The 17,833-nt window shown below is 39.9% G+C and overlaps 1 protein-coding gene across 3 annotated transcripts in view; it reads right to left on the reverse strand.

Moving 5' to 3' along the window:
* Nucleotides 1-3,524: 3,524 nt before the first annotated feature.
* The window catches only part of ASNS (asparagine synthetase (glutamine-hydrolyzing)), a 19,535-nt gene continuing 5,226 nt past the window's right edge, over nt 3,525-17,833 (reverse strand). For 2 of the 3 annotated variants that reach the window (XM_007106912.2, XM_007106913.4), the window contains exons 4-13: nt 14,811-15,048; nt 11,384-11,569; nt 10,813-10,914; nt 10,198-10,325; nt 9,018-9,144; nt 7,319-7,425; nt 6,741-6,841; nt 5,527-5,608; nt 5,281-5,436; nt 3,525-3,858 (exon numbers count right to left, since the gene is read on the reverse strand). In XM_007106912.2, the coding sequence (XP_007106974.1) occupies nt 3,649-3,858; nt 5,281-5,436; nt 5,527-5,608; nt 6,741-6,841; nt 7,319-7,425; nt 9,018-9,144; nt 10,198-10,325; nt 10,813-10,914; nt 11,384-11,569; nt 14,811-15,048 (1,437 nt within the window). In that variant the 3' untranslated portion in view covers nt 3,525-3,648. The remainder of the gene's footprint in view (nt 3,859-5,280; nt 5,437-5,526; nt 5,609-6,740; nt 6,842-7,318; nt 7,426-9,017; nt 9,145-10,197; nt 10,326-10,812; nt 10,915-11,383; nt 11,570-14,810; nt 15,049-17,833) is intronic. The other variant, XM_007106914.4, reaches the window with a different exon arrangement.

A 17,833-nucleotide genomic window follows, 5' to 3' on the forward strand; every position in this document is an offset into this window, starting at 1 on the left:
TTTTAAAGATTCCACATATGTGATATCACACAGTGTTTGTCTTTCTCTGTCTGACTTACTTCACTCAGTATGATAATCTCTAGGTCCATCCATGTTGCTGCAAATATCACTATTTCATTAAGAAAAACAGACAACTCTTAAAGGGCACATCATCCACTAAGGTGTGCGAATGAGGTTGAAAAGGCAGGACAAGATCAGCTTAGAATCTTTTAGTTTCTGCTGAAGGGATTGGATTATCTGTTGGTAACAGTGCTGTGTGGATTAGAAACCACATGCCGCCTCAGCACGGAGTCATCAATATCAGAAAAGTCCAGGAAAGCAGGCTTGGACTGTATGTAGCTGCTAAGTCATGTGCACATGTCCCAGTGGCTACAGTTTCTTCAACTACTTCAGTTGCAGAAGAAAAGGCTCACTTATTCCATGTGCCTAGCACATTATGTAGGTCTCACAGGCAGTTTGTTATCTAGCGAGTTGCTGCTGTCATGGTTGACCTGCAGGACTGAGTATCTCTACTTTCAAACTTTTGGGTGGTGTCTAAAACTACACCAGATCACAGAGTCACTAAAGTTAAAAATCTGAAGCCCAAGCTCATACCCTCAAAAACTGGCAGTTTGAAGTTTACGGCATACCTTAATCTTACAGTGCACCCTGGGTAATCACTATCAGCTAAGTCTCCCAAGCATTTCTGGTGTCACTTAGCTTGGCTGGGTGAGGCTGCCCCAAGATTGTATATGCCTGGCATCAAATCATGCCGGGTTTAAGCAATTCAAGCACTTACAAATACATTATCATTAAGAGTCACCCAATATTAATTAATGACATTTCCTTGGCTTTCTAGAGACTTTTAAAAATTTATTTTATTGAAGTATTTACAATATTGTGTTAATTTCTGCTTACAGCAAAGTGATTCAGTTATACATATATATAATAATACATTATTCTTCATATTCTTTTTCATTCTGGTTTATCACAGGCTATTGAAGATAGCCCCCTTGTTTATCCATTCTATATAAATAGCTAGCATCTGCTAACCCCAAACTCCCAGTTCATCCCTCCCCTACCTCCCACCTCCCTCCCCCTTGGAAACCACAAGTCTGTTCTCTATGTCTGTGAGTCTGTTTCTGTTTCGTAGATAAGTTCATTGGTGTCATATTTTAGATTCCACGTGTAAGTGATGTCATGTGGTATTTCTTTCTGACTTCATTTAGTATGATAATCTCCAGGTCCATCCATGTTGCTGGAAATGGCATTATTTCATTCTTTTTTATGACTAATATTCCATTGTATATAAGTACCACATCTTCTTTATCCATTCATGGACATTTAGGTTGTTTTCATGTCTTGGCTATTGTGAATAGTGCTGCTTTGAACATTGGTGTGCATGTACCTTTTCAAATTAGAGTTTTGTCTGGGTATATGCCCAGGAGTGGATTGCTGGGTCATATGGTAGTTCTATTTTTAGTTTTTCAAGGACCCTCCATACTGCTCTCCATAGTGGCTGCACCAATTTACATTCCCACCAACAGTGTAGGAGGGGGGTTCCCGTCACTCCACACCCTCTCCAGAATTTGTAGACTTTTTAATGATGACCATTCTGACCAGTGTGAGGTGGTACCTTATTGTAGTTTTTATTTGCATTTCTCTAATAACTAGCGACGACGTTGGGCACCTTTCCATGTGTCTGTTGGCCATCTCTATGTCTTGTTTGGAGAAATGTCTATTTAGGTCTTCTGCCCATTATTCAGTTGGGTATTTTTGTTGTTGCTGAGTTGTATGAGATGCTTATTTTGGAAATTAAACCCTTGTCCATCACATCATTTGCGAATATTTTCTCCCATTCCGTAGGTTGTCTGTTTTATGGTTTCCTTTGCTGTACAAAAGTTTGTGCATTTGATTAGGTCCCATTTGTTTACTTTTGCTTTTATTTCTGTTGCTTTGGGAGACTGATGTAAGAAAACATTGGTACGATTTATGTCAGAGTATGTTTTGCCTACATTCTCTTTTAGGAGTTTTATGGTGTCAGGTCTTTATTTTCGTCCTTAAGCCATTGCATTTGATTAGGTCCCATTTGTTTACTTTTGCTTTTATTTCTGTTGCTTTGGGAGACTGACCTAAGATAACATTGGTAAGATTTATGTCAGAGAATGTTTAGACTTTTTATAAATAAGTGAAGGCCAACAGGTAGGCTTAAACAGTCTCCAACTTACCAGCTAAATTCCTGGCCTACTCAGTCTTCCCATGAAGCATTCTTTTATTTACCTGTGCCTCAGCAGTTTCCTCTTCAAAAATTTGTAATAACTAAATTCATCTTTAAAATATATTTCAAAATCCTGTCCTTAAATAACCAATGAGCAATCAAATGAAAATCTACCTGTTCATTGAATGTTTCCTTGTTATATTTTCTCTTCTTCCAACTAGTTTTGGAATGCTTTTTCCTTTTATCAGAAATGCCTGGCTCTAGAACGGGGCTTGGCAAAGTATGGCCAATGGGCCAAATCCAGCCCACTGCCTGTTTTTATAAAGTTTTAATACAACACAGCCATGCCCATATGTTTGCATATGGCCTTGCCCATTAGTTTCCATACAGTCTGTGGCTGCTTTTGCACCACAATGGCAGAGCTGAACAGTTCCAAGAGGTCTGCAAAGCCGAAAATATTTACTGTCTAGCCGTGAAAAAGTTTGCTGACTCGTGATTTACAACGATAGTTCCAGAAGAGACATTGGCTCAACAGAAAAAAATATAAATTACTATCCGTGGATGAAAAATGTTGTCTGCCGTATCAGTAAGCAAAGGATATTGCAGCCATCAAGCCATCAGCCACCTGCCACTGTGCACCCTGAAGGGATTCAGGATAGGAAAGAACAGGATACATTACTGGCCCTAGACAGTTAAGATGCATATCAAAGGAATGATTTCAATGAGCCCAGACTCTTGCCTCTTCCTATACAGAGAAATGCACTAAATTCATTAACTTGAGATGTTTGGTTTTAACAGTAATCTTTTGATGTTCCGGACTACCTGGTCTTTGTTGCAAAAACTCCTATATATCCTGGCTCCTCCCTTACTTCTGCGGACCAGTCCCTCAGAACAACCTGAGAGGCTGTCTTCTGGGCTTAAGTAAGTTTTATTCGGCAGATTTTCTGATGACTTAATTCTCAACTTTTAGGCTGTGCGGTTTTCAGTCAACATATCTTACAAAATAGAGCTGTCAAAGTCTTACAGAGGACTTACCTCTCCAGAGTGTAACTAGCCAGCTGTTAGGAATGCAGAAAGAACTAAGGGAGGAAGTCAGAGGAGGACCACACACAGATGAGGCCAGGCCTGGAAGGAGGCCCCGCCGGCATGAGACCGAAAGTCGTCTACAGTAGCTCTGCCAGGAGAGGGCGTGTGAGGCTTCCCAAACATCAGACTGTTTCCCCTTTCCTAGCTCACTCTCTTATTGTGATACAGTGAAAGCTGTTCAGTTTCTAGCTACCTCTGATGAGGGGGCTGTATGAATATAAATGACTATAGCAATGTTTCAGATTTAAGACTTTTATTTTTTCACGCCCAAGCAAGCCTGGGCCATTGACCCTTCCTGCCCCCAAGCCCCCTACCCTTCACAATGAGAAGAAATGTTTACTTTCACTCCACGGCTCAGGGAATACCTAAGCTTTGGCAGTGGCCTTGTAATGGGTCAGAGTGCGGGCGGAAGGGTCAGTGGCGCTAGTCCACCTGGGCATCCAGTAATGAGGCAGCCAGTCAGCGCGGCCCGGGTAGTGGCGTTCAAAGATCTGACGGTAGTAATAGCCTTCTTTCGTTTTGGGAGTATTGACAGCAAATTTTTGGGCTGCGCTTGCCATCACCGCATCATCAACCTGCAAGAATAACAAGATAGAAGCGAAATGGTTTTCTAACCGGCATGGAAATACTTGTATTTAATCTGGCTTCACAAAAACAAAAAACAAACAAAAAAGAAAAGGCATGTCTATATCTTGTGAGAGAGACTCTTTGGGTCACTTAGAAAATGCTAAAATACCCTAATATACATGGCTTCAGTGACCTTTAAGGAACATTCACATGCATACTTCTTCTAAGTAGTGGCTCTAAGTGTTTGATTCATTTGTGCCTAATAACGTTTGGCACACAACAGGTGCCCAAAAATGTGTAAGATGAAAGTCAGGGGGCTTCCCTGGTAGCACAGTGGTTAAGAATCCGCCTGCCAATGCAGGGGACATGGGTTCGAGCCCTCATCCGGGAAGATCCCACATGCCGCGGAGCAACTAAGCCAGTGCACCACTACTACTGAGCCCACACTCTAGAGCCCACGTACCACAACTACTAAACCTGTGTGATACAGCTGAAGCCCGCACGCCTAGAGCCCATGCTCTGCAACAAGTGAAGCCACCGCAATGAGAAGCCCGCGCACCACAACGAAGAATAGCCCCCGCTCGCCGCAACTAGAGAGAAAGCCCACGCGCAGCCACGAAGACGGAAATACTTGTATTTAATCTGGCTTCACAAAAACAAAAAACAAACAAAAAAGAAAAGGCATGTCTATATCTTGTGAGAGAGACTCTTTGGGTCACTTAGAAAATGCTAAAATACCCTAATATACATGGCTTCAGTGACCTTTAAGGAACATTCACATGCATACTTCTTCTAAGTAGTGGCTCTAAGTGTTTGATTCATTTGTGCCTAATAACGTTTGGCACACAACAGGTGCCCAAAAATGTGTAAGATGAAAGTCAGGGGGCTTCCCTGGTAGCACAGTGGTTAAGAATCCGCCTGCCAATGCAGGGGACATGGGTTCGAGCCCTCATCCGGGAAGATCCCACATGCCGCGGAGCAACTAAGCCAGTGCACCACTACTACTGAGCCCACACTCTAGAGCCCACGTACCACAACTACTAAACCTGTGTGATACAGCTGAAGCCCGCACGCCTAGAGCCCATGCTCTGCAACAAGTGAAGCCACCGCAATGAGAAGCCCGCGCACCACAACGAAGAATAGCCCCCGCTCGCCGCAACTAGAGAGAAAGCCCACGCGCAGCCACGAAGACCCAATGCAGCCAAAAATAAATAAAATAAATTTTTTTTAAAAAGTCAGTGATGACTGGTAAGTCTCCTCTCTCTATTCTAGATGCCACTTTATTCTTACAGAATTCTTTAAAAGAAGTATTGTTTATAGGGCATCTCTCCTGCAGACACAGACTTTTAAATTAAATACAAAATGAACAGTGATTACTACTCTGCATCCAAATTATCCTATTCCAGAAAATACTTTTAAAGACATGATACCTGATGGTCAATGTATTCCTGTAAAATCCTAAACCAGGAATTCTTAACTGAGGTTATTCCATCACTGAAGGCTTCTTTTGGTCGCCAGAGAATCTCTTTAGGTATTAGATTGGAGTCCTCAAATGTCTCTCTCAGAAGATGTTTTTCTATCCCGTTCTGACATGAAAACAAAAGGAGTGTCAGTGAAAGTTCTAAATATAACCATTATCAATGGTTTTTTGACAGTTTTTATCTTGATTCACCCACCTTGGGGATTCTCATATCTGGTGGCAGAGACATGTAATAGGAAGAAAATCGATGATCCAGGAAGGGGACTCTCAGTTCAAGGCTTAAAAAGTAAAAGAAGAAAATGTAAATCAAAATGGATATTTAGTGCCTGTCTGTTTAGATTCAGACTTAGTTTCCTAGGAATTCACTTAGCCTCTAAGTAATGTTAAGATTATAAAGTCATTTTTATAATCCTAAGTAACTGCCCTACGCTAATGCATGAATACAAAAACCTTCATTCAGAGTACATATTACATCATCTAGGGAGTGAAATAAACTACTGGAGAATAATTACTTTTACTTTCCCTTCTGTAAACTATTAAATATCTCAAAAATCAGAAAAAGAATGAGTGACCTGATCATTAAGAACGTACTTTGCCTGGACTTTTCTGACTACGGTTTTTTCTAGGTGAGACCATCTCTCGTCCTGTTAAAAAACTGTAATGCTAATCTGCGGTTATTACCCTATCTGCTTGTCCTAACCAGAGTCCCCAGGATTCAAGAAACAGATGATGTGGCCTTTGATGAAACACTGTGGAACACTGGTTTATACTGAATGTAAGTTATTCATCAGTTAGTAGTAAAAATGTTTGAATTCAGTTCATTCCCCAGCCTCATATTATTTTCTAATCTAAATGTGATTTGGTAGAAGCAACTAAGAGTTGATATTGGTTGTTTATCACGTACAGTAAGAGTCTTCAATTCTCCAACATGACCAGCTTTAAAAAGTGAAAAGTTTAGCCAACCAGAAATGATACCAAAGAAACCTGTTTTATAAGCTAATCAAATCTCTTGCATCTTCGCTTCCCTCTCCCCACACACGGTCCCCACAGCATCAAACTGGCATGGCAGGCGCTCAGTGCTCGCAACATGAAGGTATATAATCTTTATTTCTCTTAAAAAAAACTAAAAAAAAAAAGCTTCAAGTGCCTTCCATCTCAGTTGTCCAGAAGTGGGCAAGATGTTGTGCTTTCAAGATGGGAACTCCATCTCAAACCGCCTGTCCATGTCCTCTCACCATGACAACAGCACTCTGATTCAGCCTAATCCCTTTGCACTAACAGACAAGCTTCATTTTCTCTATAGAAGGCATACTTTGCAACATACACTAACTGGAAAGAAAGAAATCGACCACTGAGCCTTTTGTTTTTTGAGGTTATTTTTACAATCGCTTCCTAAAATACCATGTTTACCCATGGGCAGCAGTAGTCCGATCTGCTCGGAGAACATCAAACAAATACAGTTCCTTCAGAAGCCGCTCACTCTCCTCCTCGGCCTTCTCAGGGGAAGGAGCCTATTTTGCAAACAGAGCTGAAGTTACAAATACACCCACAAGCTTTGCTTCTGGCACATGAAACAGTTTTTATATCTTACTCGTACATGTAACTCCAATTCTAAAGGTGGGTAAGACAAAAAGCCAAACAGAGCTTAGGGAAGGGAGTAAATGCTTGATAAAACGTACCTTCCCTCACACCAAGACTGCTAGTGCTAGAACAAATAAAATGACATGCTGTACAACAGCCATAAGACCATAGGGGACTAAAAGCAGAAACATGATTCTTAGGCTTAACTAGTTTAAAAAAAGATATTATCTGACACTATTAAGACTTCTTCCTCCCCCCAAAAATACAGACACTATCAGATTTCCTGATATGCCTCACAAGATATTCAAAGTGTTACTGTTATACCAAAAAAGATAAGAAAATAGGTAAATAATAATTCATACTTTTCTTCCCCTAGGATCAATATCCCTCCATTTGAGAATGCTTACCTTGTGAAAATATATGTAACCCTGTGTAAGTTCATCTGAACCTTCTCCAGAGAAGATCACTACGCTATCCGTGTTCTTCCGAATGTACTTTGAAATTAAGTACATACCTTAAAAAGAGACAGAAATTATTGTTAATGTCCACATAACCCTCTACCAAAAATGCCTTTTATTTGATTTCTGGAAATGACTGCAAGCTTTGCTATTAGACTAGACTCTCTGTTAATATAAAGTAGTTTGCAAAAGAATGACCTTATATCTACAATATCTTTATATGGTACCTATCTTTTTATGTACTTAATCCAAAAGTTGTTCTGTTGTGATGAAATACCCCAAAACCCTTCCACAATTTTATATATAGGTTTTAAAATGTTACTGCTTTCAGACCAAGAATGTCTATCTGAAAATTTTGCTAAACAATGTTAAAAATGCTAAAAAATTTTGCTGAACAATGACTCAAATATCTTAAATGTGGTAACTTTCACACCAGTATCACTATAAAAAAGTTAAGTTAGGGCGTTGGTAGCTTAATTTTTATTCGGGGCTTTTTTTCTGATACTTATTCCCCATTCAGCATATTTCAAATACAGTTAAGAATATTGCATCATTAAAAGATGCTGGGGCTTCCCTGGTGGCGCAGTGGTTGAGAGTCCGCCTGCCTATGCGGGGGACGCGGGTTCGTGCCCCGGTCCGGGAAGATCCCACATGCCGCGGAGCGGCTGGGCCCGTGAGCCATGGCCGCTGAGCCTGCGCGTCCGGAGCCTGTGCTCCGCAACGGGAGAGGCCACAACAGTGAGAGGCCCGCGTACCGCAAAAAAAAAAAAAAAAAAAAGATGCTGGTTGGTTCCTGCTCCACATCCCTGTAAACCAGTATCTGTTCTTAACTGTTTTTTCATTATCACCTCCCTAGGGATACCTTTTAGATCTTTTTCCCTAATCTCCTTCACCAGTGAAATATCAGTACCAGAAATACCATATTTCTGTTGATGTACCGTTGCCCTTTGGAAGGCCAGAAACCACTGTAATACCTAAGATTTTTTTGCCCTTCAAGAACGAATTTTTGCTTCCTTGGGAGAGACAGCACCTCTGTACTATTAGTGCAAAGTTTATAGCATGAGGATGCAGACCCTCAACTTTTCAATGGAGTCCTGTCAGATTCTGCATTCTTTAAGAGAGCCATATCTAAGCCAGTAACATATTAGAGGCTCGGCAAAATTAGATCAGTCTGATTGGGAGTATACTTCTAATCTCAGTGTGTATCCACAGGGTAAAACTAGTATTTCTTGCTGCACAATATGTTATTGATTGATAAGTCGTATGACGGAATATTTACCAAAATATATCTAAAACGAGCATTCCTTACAGAAATTAGTTACAATGTAGACCTATTTCCCTATACAGCCCAAGAAACTTTTATACAGAGAAACTGGGGAAAGGTGGTACAAAAAATATGTATCTACTTTTTGGAGAAATAAAATAGTGATACCATAAATGTGGAAGTTTAACTATGTATTTATTGTTCCTCTCCAAAAGAGATTTCAGGAGTTCTTAAATGGCCTTGTCTTCAACAATTGCTGACACAGGAATTTTACCTGTGTTCATTGTTGAGTACGGTTTTTTAAACAACTGCTTGAAACAGGATTGTTTAATCCTTACATCTTTTCAGTATTAAAAATCTTTTTGGGATCATACAATACCTTACCTACTGAAGCACGGACTGTTGTAATATCATAAGTTTCCAAGGAAAATATGACTTCATCCAGGACCTGAATGCCTTCCTCAGAGTTAAAGAGGACTTCATGGTGTTCACTCCCAATATGATTTGCCACCTGATTATACAAAGAAATACCCACAGGCTTGTGTTTTAAAGAAAAGGACTACTCTTGAAAATGAAGGACTGTAGTTCACAACACATTATGAATTAACAAGGGTGTTAAACAAACAAGACAAACTAAGTGGAAATGATTCCGTAGGCCACCACAATAGGGGAAATGATTCTCTAGGCCACTGCATACGAGCCCCACCTAGTCAGGCTCCCCTGCCTCCCCCAGTGTCTGCCCTCCACTGACCACCGAGAGGTAGAGCTCCCATCCACTCTTCCCACTCCAAGACTTCACCCTAACAAGCATGCCCCCCACTCCCCCTCACACAGATTTTACCTCCTTTTGGCCCTCCCGCAATGCCTAATTTTACATCCAGGATGTTATTTCTTAATTAAATGGCCCCTCCCCTCATTCTGTTTTCTCTGGCTATTGTGGATCCATTTAGCATTGGTCAGCTTGCTTTGGGACCACTTGCTTGCTCCTTCTCATCCATTCTATGCAAGTTTCTCCAAAGTGGGAATGAGGTCTCCCGCACACTGGATGTGTACAAGGTCCCCTCTGCCCACAGCCCTAAACACAGTACTTTATAAAAAAAAAAAAAAAGAAAAGTAAAAAGAATAGCTAACATTCTCTAAGTACTCACTACACGCTAGGTTCTATCCTACACACTTACATGAAGTATTATGTAATTTTCACCTCAAAACGATCCCGTAGTAGATACTATTACTTCCATTGCGTAAGTGAGGAATTGTGTGGTAGAACTAGGATTTGAAACCAGCAGTCAGGCTCTAAAGCCTGCAGCCTGAACCACCATACCATGCCCTAACTCTCAAAAGGGCGGAATTATCGTAGGGTCTTTGTGCGGACTGCATGGGCCCTGATAGATAAAAGTGCCCAGAATGTAGTGTACAACATAGTTGATATTCAACAGGCGTTTCATTCCATTTTAATATATTTAATTCAAAACAGTTACCTAAGTCAATGCAGCAGCAAAGTATAGAACCATCAATTACTAACAAGTCTGTCTTAACTACATAACAGGCAAAGACAGTGTCTTACCTTTCTAGCAGCTAGTAAATCGGGACTGTCTTCCATGCCAATCGCAAATGTCTGGAGAGGATACTGTACTTGGGCCTCTTTTAGCTGCTTCAACAGGATGGCAGCAACCAAACTGGAATCCAAGCCACCTATGAGCAAGGCAGGAAGTGTAGTAGTTATGGGCCTTACATAAGAGAGGGACAGATATGATTTACATTCCTATTAAGCACTAAGATTAGAGTTTTAGCATTTAAAATCCCTAAGTTTTATAAATTGAAAATCAACTTGAATAAGAAAAATCTAACATTTAACCTGTGATAATGGTAACAGTATTTGAATTGGTTAAAAACCACTACACACATTCTAGGACTCGAATCAAGATGGTGGAGTAGGAGGACAGGGAACATTCTAAAGAATGTTTACTAGCTCACTCGTGCCAATATAATTATAGTACCACTTTAAGTTGCTACATTATTATGAATATTGAAAGCAACTTACAGAAAACTTTTTCATCCTATAATGGAGGAAAGATTAAATCATATAGTAAGTATTTTATAGTCAAAACCTCCAGGATAGCTATAAATCATTTAACTTAAATATGCACTAAATACAATTAGGTTTTTAAACTGACTTCACCTGATAAAAGGCAGCCAATCCTTCTGTCTGTCATCAAACGTTTCTTAATGGCACTGTCAAAAAGGATTCGGAGGTTGTTCTTCACAGTTTCTATCTCAAAACCTATTAATACATAAAGAAAATGATATAGCTGCAGAAGAGCCTGGGCTGAATTATTTACTGAAATGGGTAAACAATCATCTACCTCTATCATGATGGCATTTGCTCAACAGTGAAGCTGACCAAATTGCAATGTGTCACCTCCAAATTAAAAAGGAAACAGAGGGCTTCCCTGGTGTCGCAGTGGTTGAGAGTCCGTCTGCAGATGCAGGGGACACGGGTTCGTGCCCCAGTCCGGGAAGATCCCACATGCCGCGGAGCGGCTGGGCCCGTGAGCCGTGGCCGCTGAGCCTGCACGTCCGGAGCCTGGGCTCCGCAACGGGAGAGGCCACAACAGTGAGAGGCCCGCGTACCGCATAAAAAAAAAAAGGAAACAGATTTTCGAACTTACATCATTCCAGTGATGTGAGAGTACAGTTTTCCTTTTGGGGAGAGAGGTGGGGAACAGGTGGGTGGACTTCTGCTTTCTTACCTGGGAAGAGTTTCTCCACACTGTCATACAGGGCATGCAGAGGCTCATCTCTACAGTGATGATATTTAACCATTTCCACCGATGCTACTTTGCCATTTGGCTTTAAATCCAAAACTTCATAGTGTCCTGGGAGAAAAGGCTCCACTTTTAAAAAAGGAGTCATGGAGTGCTTCAAGTTAATGAGACCTACATATTCAAAAAGATAAATTTATTCAAATGAGGGTAATACTTCACAGTAACTTTCATGATTAGTTAATATCCTCTAAATTCCTATTCATCTTCCCTCTTTAATACAAATACGTGTCCATTACATAAGCAAAACTGGAAAAATATAATCACTCAAAACCCTACCATCTACTTACTAGAAAGGTAATAGTGGTACAGAGATGCACAGCAAAATTACACTGGTTTCTAGTAATTCAAGGCACTAGGAAAATCTTCAGTGTTCAATTTCTTCTCCCTAGCTGGAATTTCTGATTTTAAAAAATCTATTTTCTTCACTAAAGCAAACAAATACAAGAAAAGATACATTTATTAAGCAAAGAGAAGGACTTGAAACTTAATTTTATGATATCCTGGTAGTCACCTGTCATCACTGAGGTATCTTAAGAAAATAGCTATGGTTCCCAGTCCTTTAACAAGCAAAATGATCCACCATTATGTACTTTAAACTCAGCTATTAAGAAGTCAGACATCTATCCCTTATGTAGCTATTATATACTATGTGTGAATTAAACATTATAATTTAAATTTCCTCAATAAGCTCTCACAGGAAGTAACCAACTTGACATCACCATGATCTGTGATTAAAAAAAAAAAATCAGTGGTTTATTATAAACAGTAACAGCCTATCTACACAGAATACTTATTATGATTTATAATTTGAGTTTGTTGACCCAGGAATCTACTGTGTAGTGTGGAATTCAAACAGCAGACGAGCCCTAGATCCTATCACCAGCTAGCAGACCTCAAGCTAGCCACACAGCTCCTGTAGGGGATGAGAAGCAGTTACAAGATTTTAAGCAGGGCGCACCATGACCAAATGAGTTTTTGACAGGCTATTCTAAAAGCACTGAGAAAGGAAAACGGTGGCAGTACAGTATTCTAGATGAGATCATGTTGTTTAGAAAAGGGCAGTGTTAAGGATGTAAAAAAATCACAAGTCAAGAAATTTCAGAGGGTAAATCGGATGTGAGACCGTAATGCCATATCAAGGTTTCGGAGACACAGTGGAAGTATGGAGTCTGCTTTTCCTTTGTGTTCTCTTTGCTGGGCTTCCCTAACAGCACTTTAGGTAAATAACGTATATACTTCTTTGCCATACGATCACAGTAAGAGAGAAAGGATTTAAGGAATGAGGCAAAAAGGCAGACAGGCAGGTAGACCAGATTTTAGGATGTCATTCTATCTAGCTAGGAGATAAAAGATGAGCCTTCCTCAACTTTATTGTCAAAAAATGCTAAATATGATTTACAAGTATTTTATTCCATTCTGTGGGTTGTCTTTTCACTTTCTTGATGGTGTCCTTTGAAGTACAAGAACGTTTAGTTCTGATGAAATCCAATTTATTTTTTTGTTGCTCGTGCTTTCGGGGTCATATCTAAGAAATCTTTGCAAAATCCAAGGTCATGAAGATTTAGCCATATATTTTCTTCTAAGAGATTTATAGTTTTAGTGTTTACATTTAGGAGTTTGACCCACTGTAAGTTTTATGTATGGTGTGAGGTAAAGGTTTAACTTCATTTTTTTGCATGTGTATGTCCAGTTGTCCCAGCACCATTTGTTGAAAAGACTATTCTTTGCCCATTGAATGGTCTTGGAACCCTTGATGAAAATCTGTTGACTGCAGATGTATGGATTCACTTCTGGACTCTTAGTTCTATTCCACTGTTCTATATGTCTGTCCTTCCAGTACCATACTGTCCTGATTACCGTTATTTTGTACTACGTTTTGAAGTCAAGAAGTGAGAATCCTCCTACTTTATTGTTTCTCAAGATTGTGAGTCCTTTGCCATTCCCTATGAATTTCAGAGTCAGCTTGTCAATTTTTACGAAGTCAGCTGGGATTCTGACAGAGGTCATGCTGAATCTGTAGATCCATTGGGGGAGTCTGTGCCAACTTAACAATGTTAAGTCTTCGATCCATGATCATTGTATGCTTTTCAATTTATTTAGATCTTCTTTCATTTCTTTCAACAATGTTTTATAGTTTTCAGCATACAGTTTTGCACTGCTTTTGTTAGATTTATTCTCAAGTATTTTATTTTTTTTTTTGATGCTATTTGTAAACACAGAGTAAACCACGTGATCCAGCAAGTCCACTCCTAGTTATACACCGAAGAGAAATGAAAACACAAAAACTTGTACACAAATATGTAGAGAAGCATTAGTCATAAGAGCCAATTGTCCATCAACTGACAAAAGGATTAACAGTGGATAAACGGAACGGGGTATATCCACGTAATGGAGTATCTTTTGGCCATAAAAAGTAAATACTGATACATGTTACAACATAGACAGACCTCGGAAACATTATGCCAAGTGATAGAAGCCAGTAACAAAAGACCACATATATGACTCCGTTCATATGGAATGTCCAGAATAGGGAAATCCATATAGACTGAAAGCAGATTGGCGGTTGGCTGGGACTGGGGGGGAAAGGGGGTAGAGGAGGTAGTTGGGGACAGGAAGTTTAATGGCTGACAGATATGGAGTGATGGCGAGTGACAGCTCAAGAGTACAAGGTTTATTTTTATTTTTTTGGCCGCATTGCGAGACTTGTGGGATCTCAGTTCCCCTGACCAGGAATCGAACCGGGGCCCTCATCAGTGAAAGCGCAGAGTCCTAACCACTGGACCATCAGGGATTTCCCTACGGGGTTTATTTTTGAGGTGATAAAACATTTCTAAAATTGACTGAAGCATTGGTTGCAGATATCTATGAACATACTAAAAACTACTGAATTGTACACTTTAAATGGAAGAATTGTATGGCATGTAAATTATACACCAATAAAGCTGTTTAAAAAATGCTAAATTAAAATGAGTCTGTGTGATAGCCATGGCACAGTACCACAGTGCAATAACTGCACGGCCAGCCAACCCTACCATTACAATGTGACATAGGAAAACTTGAAAATACATACGGGATCAAAGCAGACGCAGAGCCTATCAGCACAACAAAAATTAAATGACTTTACTACAGATTTATCCTCTAAGGTTTACAGAATTTAAGTGCTAAAAGGAGAGTCCAACTCCTTGGCTTTATAAAGAAAAGCTCAGAAAGTCCATGACTCACATAGTCACTTGTAAAACATCTGGGTTGCCCCGTTTGTAAATATGCATTGGATTAGATTTATAAATATTATTTAAAAGAAAACACAGGATCAGGACAATAATGAAAATCTACAGTAAAATTCTATCATTACCTTTAGCTTCTGAACACACGGCCAAAAATCCATCTTCTGTCACAGCTTTAAACAAAGGTCTGACTCCATAGGTATCTCTGCCCAAGAATACTTTCTTATTGGCAGTATCCAGTAAAATAAATGCAAATACCCCATCCAACATACAAACTGTTTGCTCAATTCCTCCTTTGTCATAAAGATGAAGGATTATCTCACCATCTACTTTGGTCTGGTATTCAAATTCAAAATGGAGTTGCAGCTTAAGGAAACAATAGCAAAACAAAAATGTTAGAATCCTTGTGCATTCACTAATTTTTTGTTATTGCAAAGTTGCTTCAGTATTTTTGCGCTTTATAATTTCATGCACATTAGTGATTTAAAAGAATCATGGCATTATAAATATATAGCCTGTTTGAACTCAGAATCATACAAATTCTTTATAACATAAAGCTAAGCCCGTGAAAATCTTAGTTGCATTCTGATAACGAGAATACAGACGCAATGTACCTCTGTATTGCGTGGAGGGATGGAAATGTATATTATATACATACTGTGTATGTAATACACGTGTATTTACATAAATATGTTAAGCAAATAGATTGCCAGGTGTCATGGACACTAAAAATGTGTCTTCCTCAACTGTGAGATTTTGGTTTGGGAATATAGTATCAGCTGAGCTTCTTCCAGTTCAGCCTCACAGACTTCCTATGAAAATAGAAAGCGAAAGGACAAACACATTTGGCACTATTCCCTGACAAATAAATGATTCCATCATAATGGTGGAGACAAATGGTCCAACACAGAGCTGCTGGTCCCGGGGAGGACTATAGCATCCCGTCCTTCCACCACTGCAGAGGCATTAAAGCTACTTCTCAGTGATGGACAAAATGATGCTGGAGCTTTATTCATCCACATCCCCCAGTGGAACAGCAAAGAGACCATCATTCCCACTGCATGTAGAGAGGGTTCAATTAAGTTAGGCCCAAACTCCATGACTCTCCCTCACCACTGGCAAACTGTGAGGGTGAAAACTTCTTGGTGTGTTCCTCTTTCTTTGTACTTACTCATATTTTTGGCTGATAATAGAGAGGAGGTTCACATAAACAAAATCAAGTTGAAATGCTGGGTACATTTGAACATTTAAAACATGTTTTTAAATTTCAAAAAGTAATTCTCTAGGTTTATATGTGTATGACCTGTAAAGAGCATGCTTCACAACCATGCTCACTCTATAAATTTGTGAACCTTTTGTCTATAAGCACGGAACTGTCCAAAAATGGGCTTTGGCCGCTTCCAATAACTACAAAGCCACCTCCTGGTCACCTCTCCTTGCTCTGAGACACTGTCAGTGATGATCTCTGTCACTAGGAGGCAGTGTTTGGAAGGGGTCTTCTGCTGACCCTTCTGGGCTTACGTACCTGCAGGATAAATGAGCCTAAAGCATTCGATGATTTCAGCAAGCAACAGCTTCCAAATCTATACTCCACCACCACATCATCATCATGGCTCTTTGGCCTAAAGCTTACAGGTAACTTACTGGTTAATGATTCACCTGTATACTTCCCACCCTCCTGAAGCCACATTTAGCTTAAAGCCCCCATATTCTGCCATCACGCAGAAATCACACTGTCATTTGACTTGCTGGCTGTAGGCCTCTGATGCCCCCTGCAGGGAGGGGGCCTCCTCTTTGCCCGACCTTCACTCATATTCCTCCTCTCCTTGACCAGTCTCCCTCCACTCCCAACTGCTGGCTGGATTTTAGTAGTAAATTCTATTTTCACCAAAAAAGGGGGACCTTTGAAGCTTATGTTGCAGAATTCTTTATATAAGCCTGAAATGTCAATTCTACTCTTCAGACAGATTTTAGCTGCTCACACTAGACAACCTGAATGACTGGTAGAAGCAGTGGAACTTCTCTGCTTCTGAAAATACAACATATTTGGCTAATTTAGAAAAGAAATATTTTCAAAATATTTAACTATTTAACAAAATACACGAAAGCAGCTATGTTGTTCAAGTAAAACATGGCATTTCCTACCTAATTTAAGGTGAAAGTCAGGCTACTACTGCCATAATACAAAGTTAGCATTCTCACGTATATGGTACCAACTTGGCTTAATAAGGAAGTTTTAACTGCCCCCTCCTCTCTTCCCACTAGCTTGAAACTCCCTTACCTTTCCTGTTCCATTTCACCTCCAAGCACCTGTAAAAATGATGTCTGATGTATAGTAGACCCTTATTAAACATACGAAAGGAATATGCTGAATAACTATAACGACTCTTCAAATGAAAAGCCTAGTCTTGAGTGTTCCTATAAGCTGACAACAAACAAAGACTAAAGCTATTATTCAGCGATAAAAATGGCCTGAGGGTGACTAGAATATAAATCCCTACTCATGAATGATAGGCATATATCAAGAAGTCTCGAAAAGTACCGAGAAAAATCACAACCAAATGTATGACCCTTGAATGAAATCTGGCTCAAAACCAAAACAACAGCTATAAATATATTCTTGGAACACCTGGGAAATTTTAATATGAACTGGATATTAGAGGGTATTATGGATTCTTAGGTATAATAATAGTATTGGTGTTAGGTAGAAGAATGCCCTTATTCTTAGCAGACAAATGCTTACATATTTAGGAGTAAAGTGTTATAATATCTGCAGTATACTCTAAAATGATTAAACCAAAAATTGAATGTGTGTGTATATAGACAGAGAGATAAAGCAAAAAAGGCAAAACATTAACAATTATTCCATCCAGATGCTCAATGTTGTTCTTTTTTGTAAATTTGAAATTTTCAAAATTAAAAGTTGGGGCAGAGAGTGACAAAAAAAAATAACTTGCAAATTTTAGATTAAAAAATTTCTTATGGGGCTTCCCTGGTGGCGCAGTGGTTGGGAGTCCGCCTGCCGATGCAGGGGATGCGGGTTCGCGCCCCGGTCCGGGAGGATCCCACGTGCCGCGGAGCGGCTGGGCCCGTGAGCCATGGCCGCTGAGCCTGCGCGTCCGGAGCCTGCGCTCCGCAAAGGGAGAGGCCA

This window comes from Physeter macrocephalus, chromosome 5 (assembly GCF_002837175.3).
Source record: "Physeter macrocephalus isolate SW-GA chromosome 5, ASM283717v5, whole genome shotgun sequence".
Classification (NCBI taxonomy): Eukaryota; Metazoa; Chordata; class Mammalia; order Artiodactyla; family Physeteridae; genus Physeter; species Physeter macrocephalus.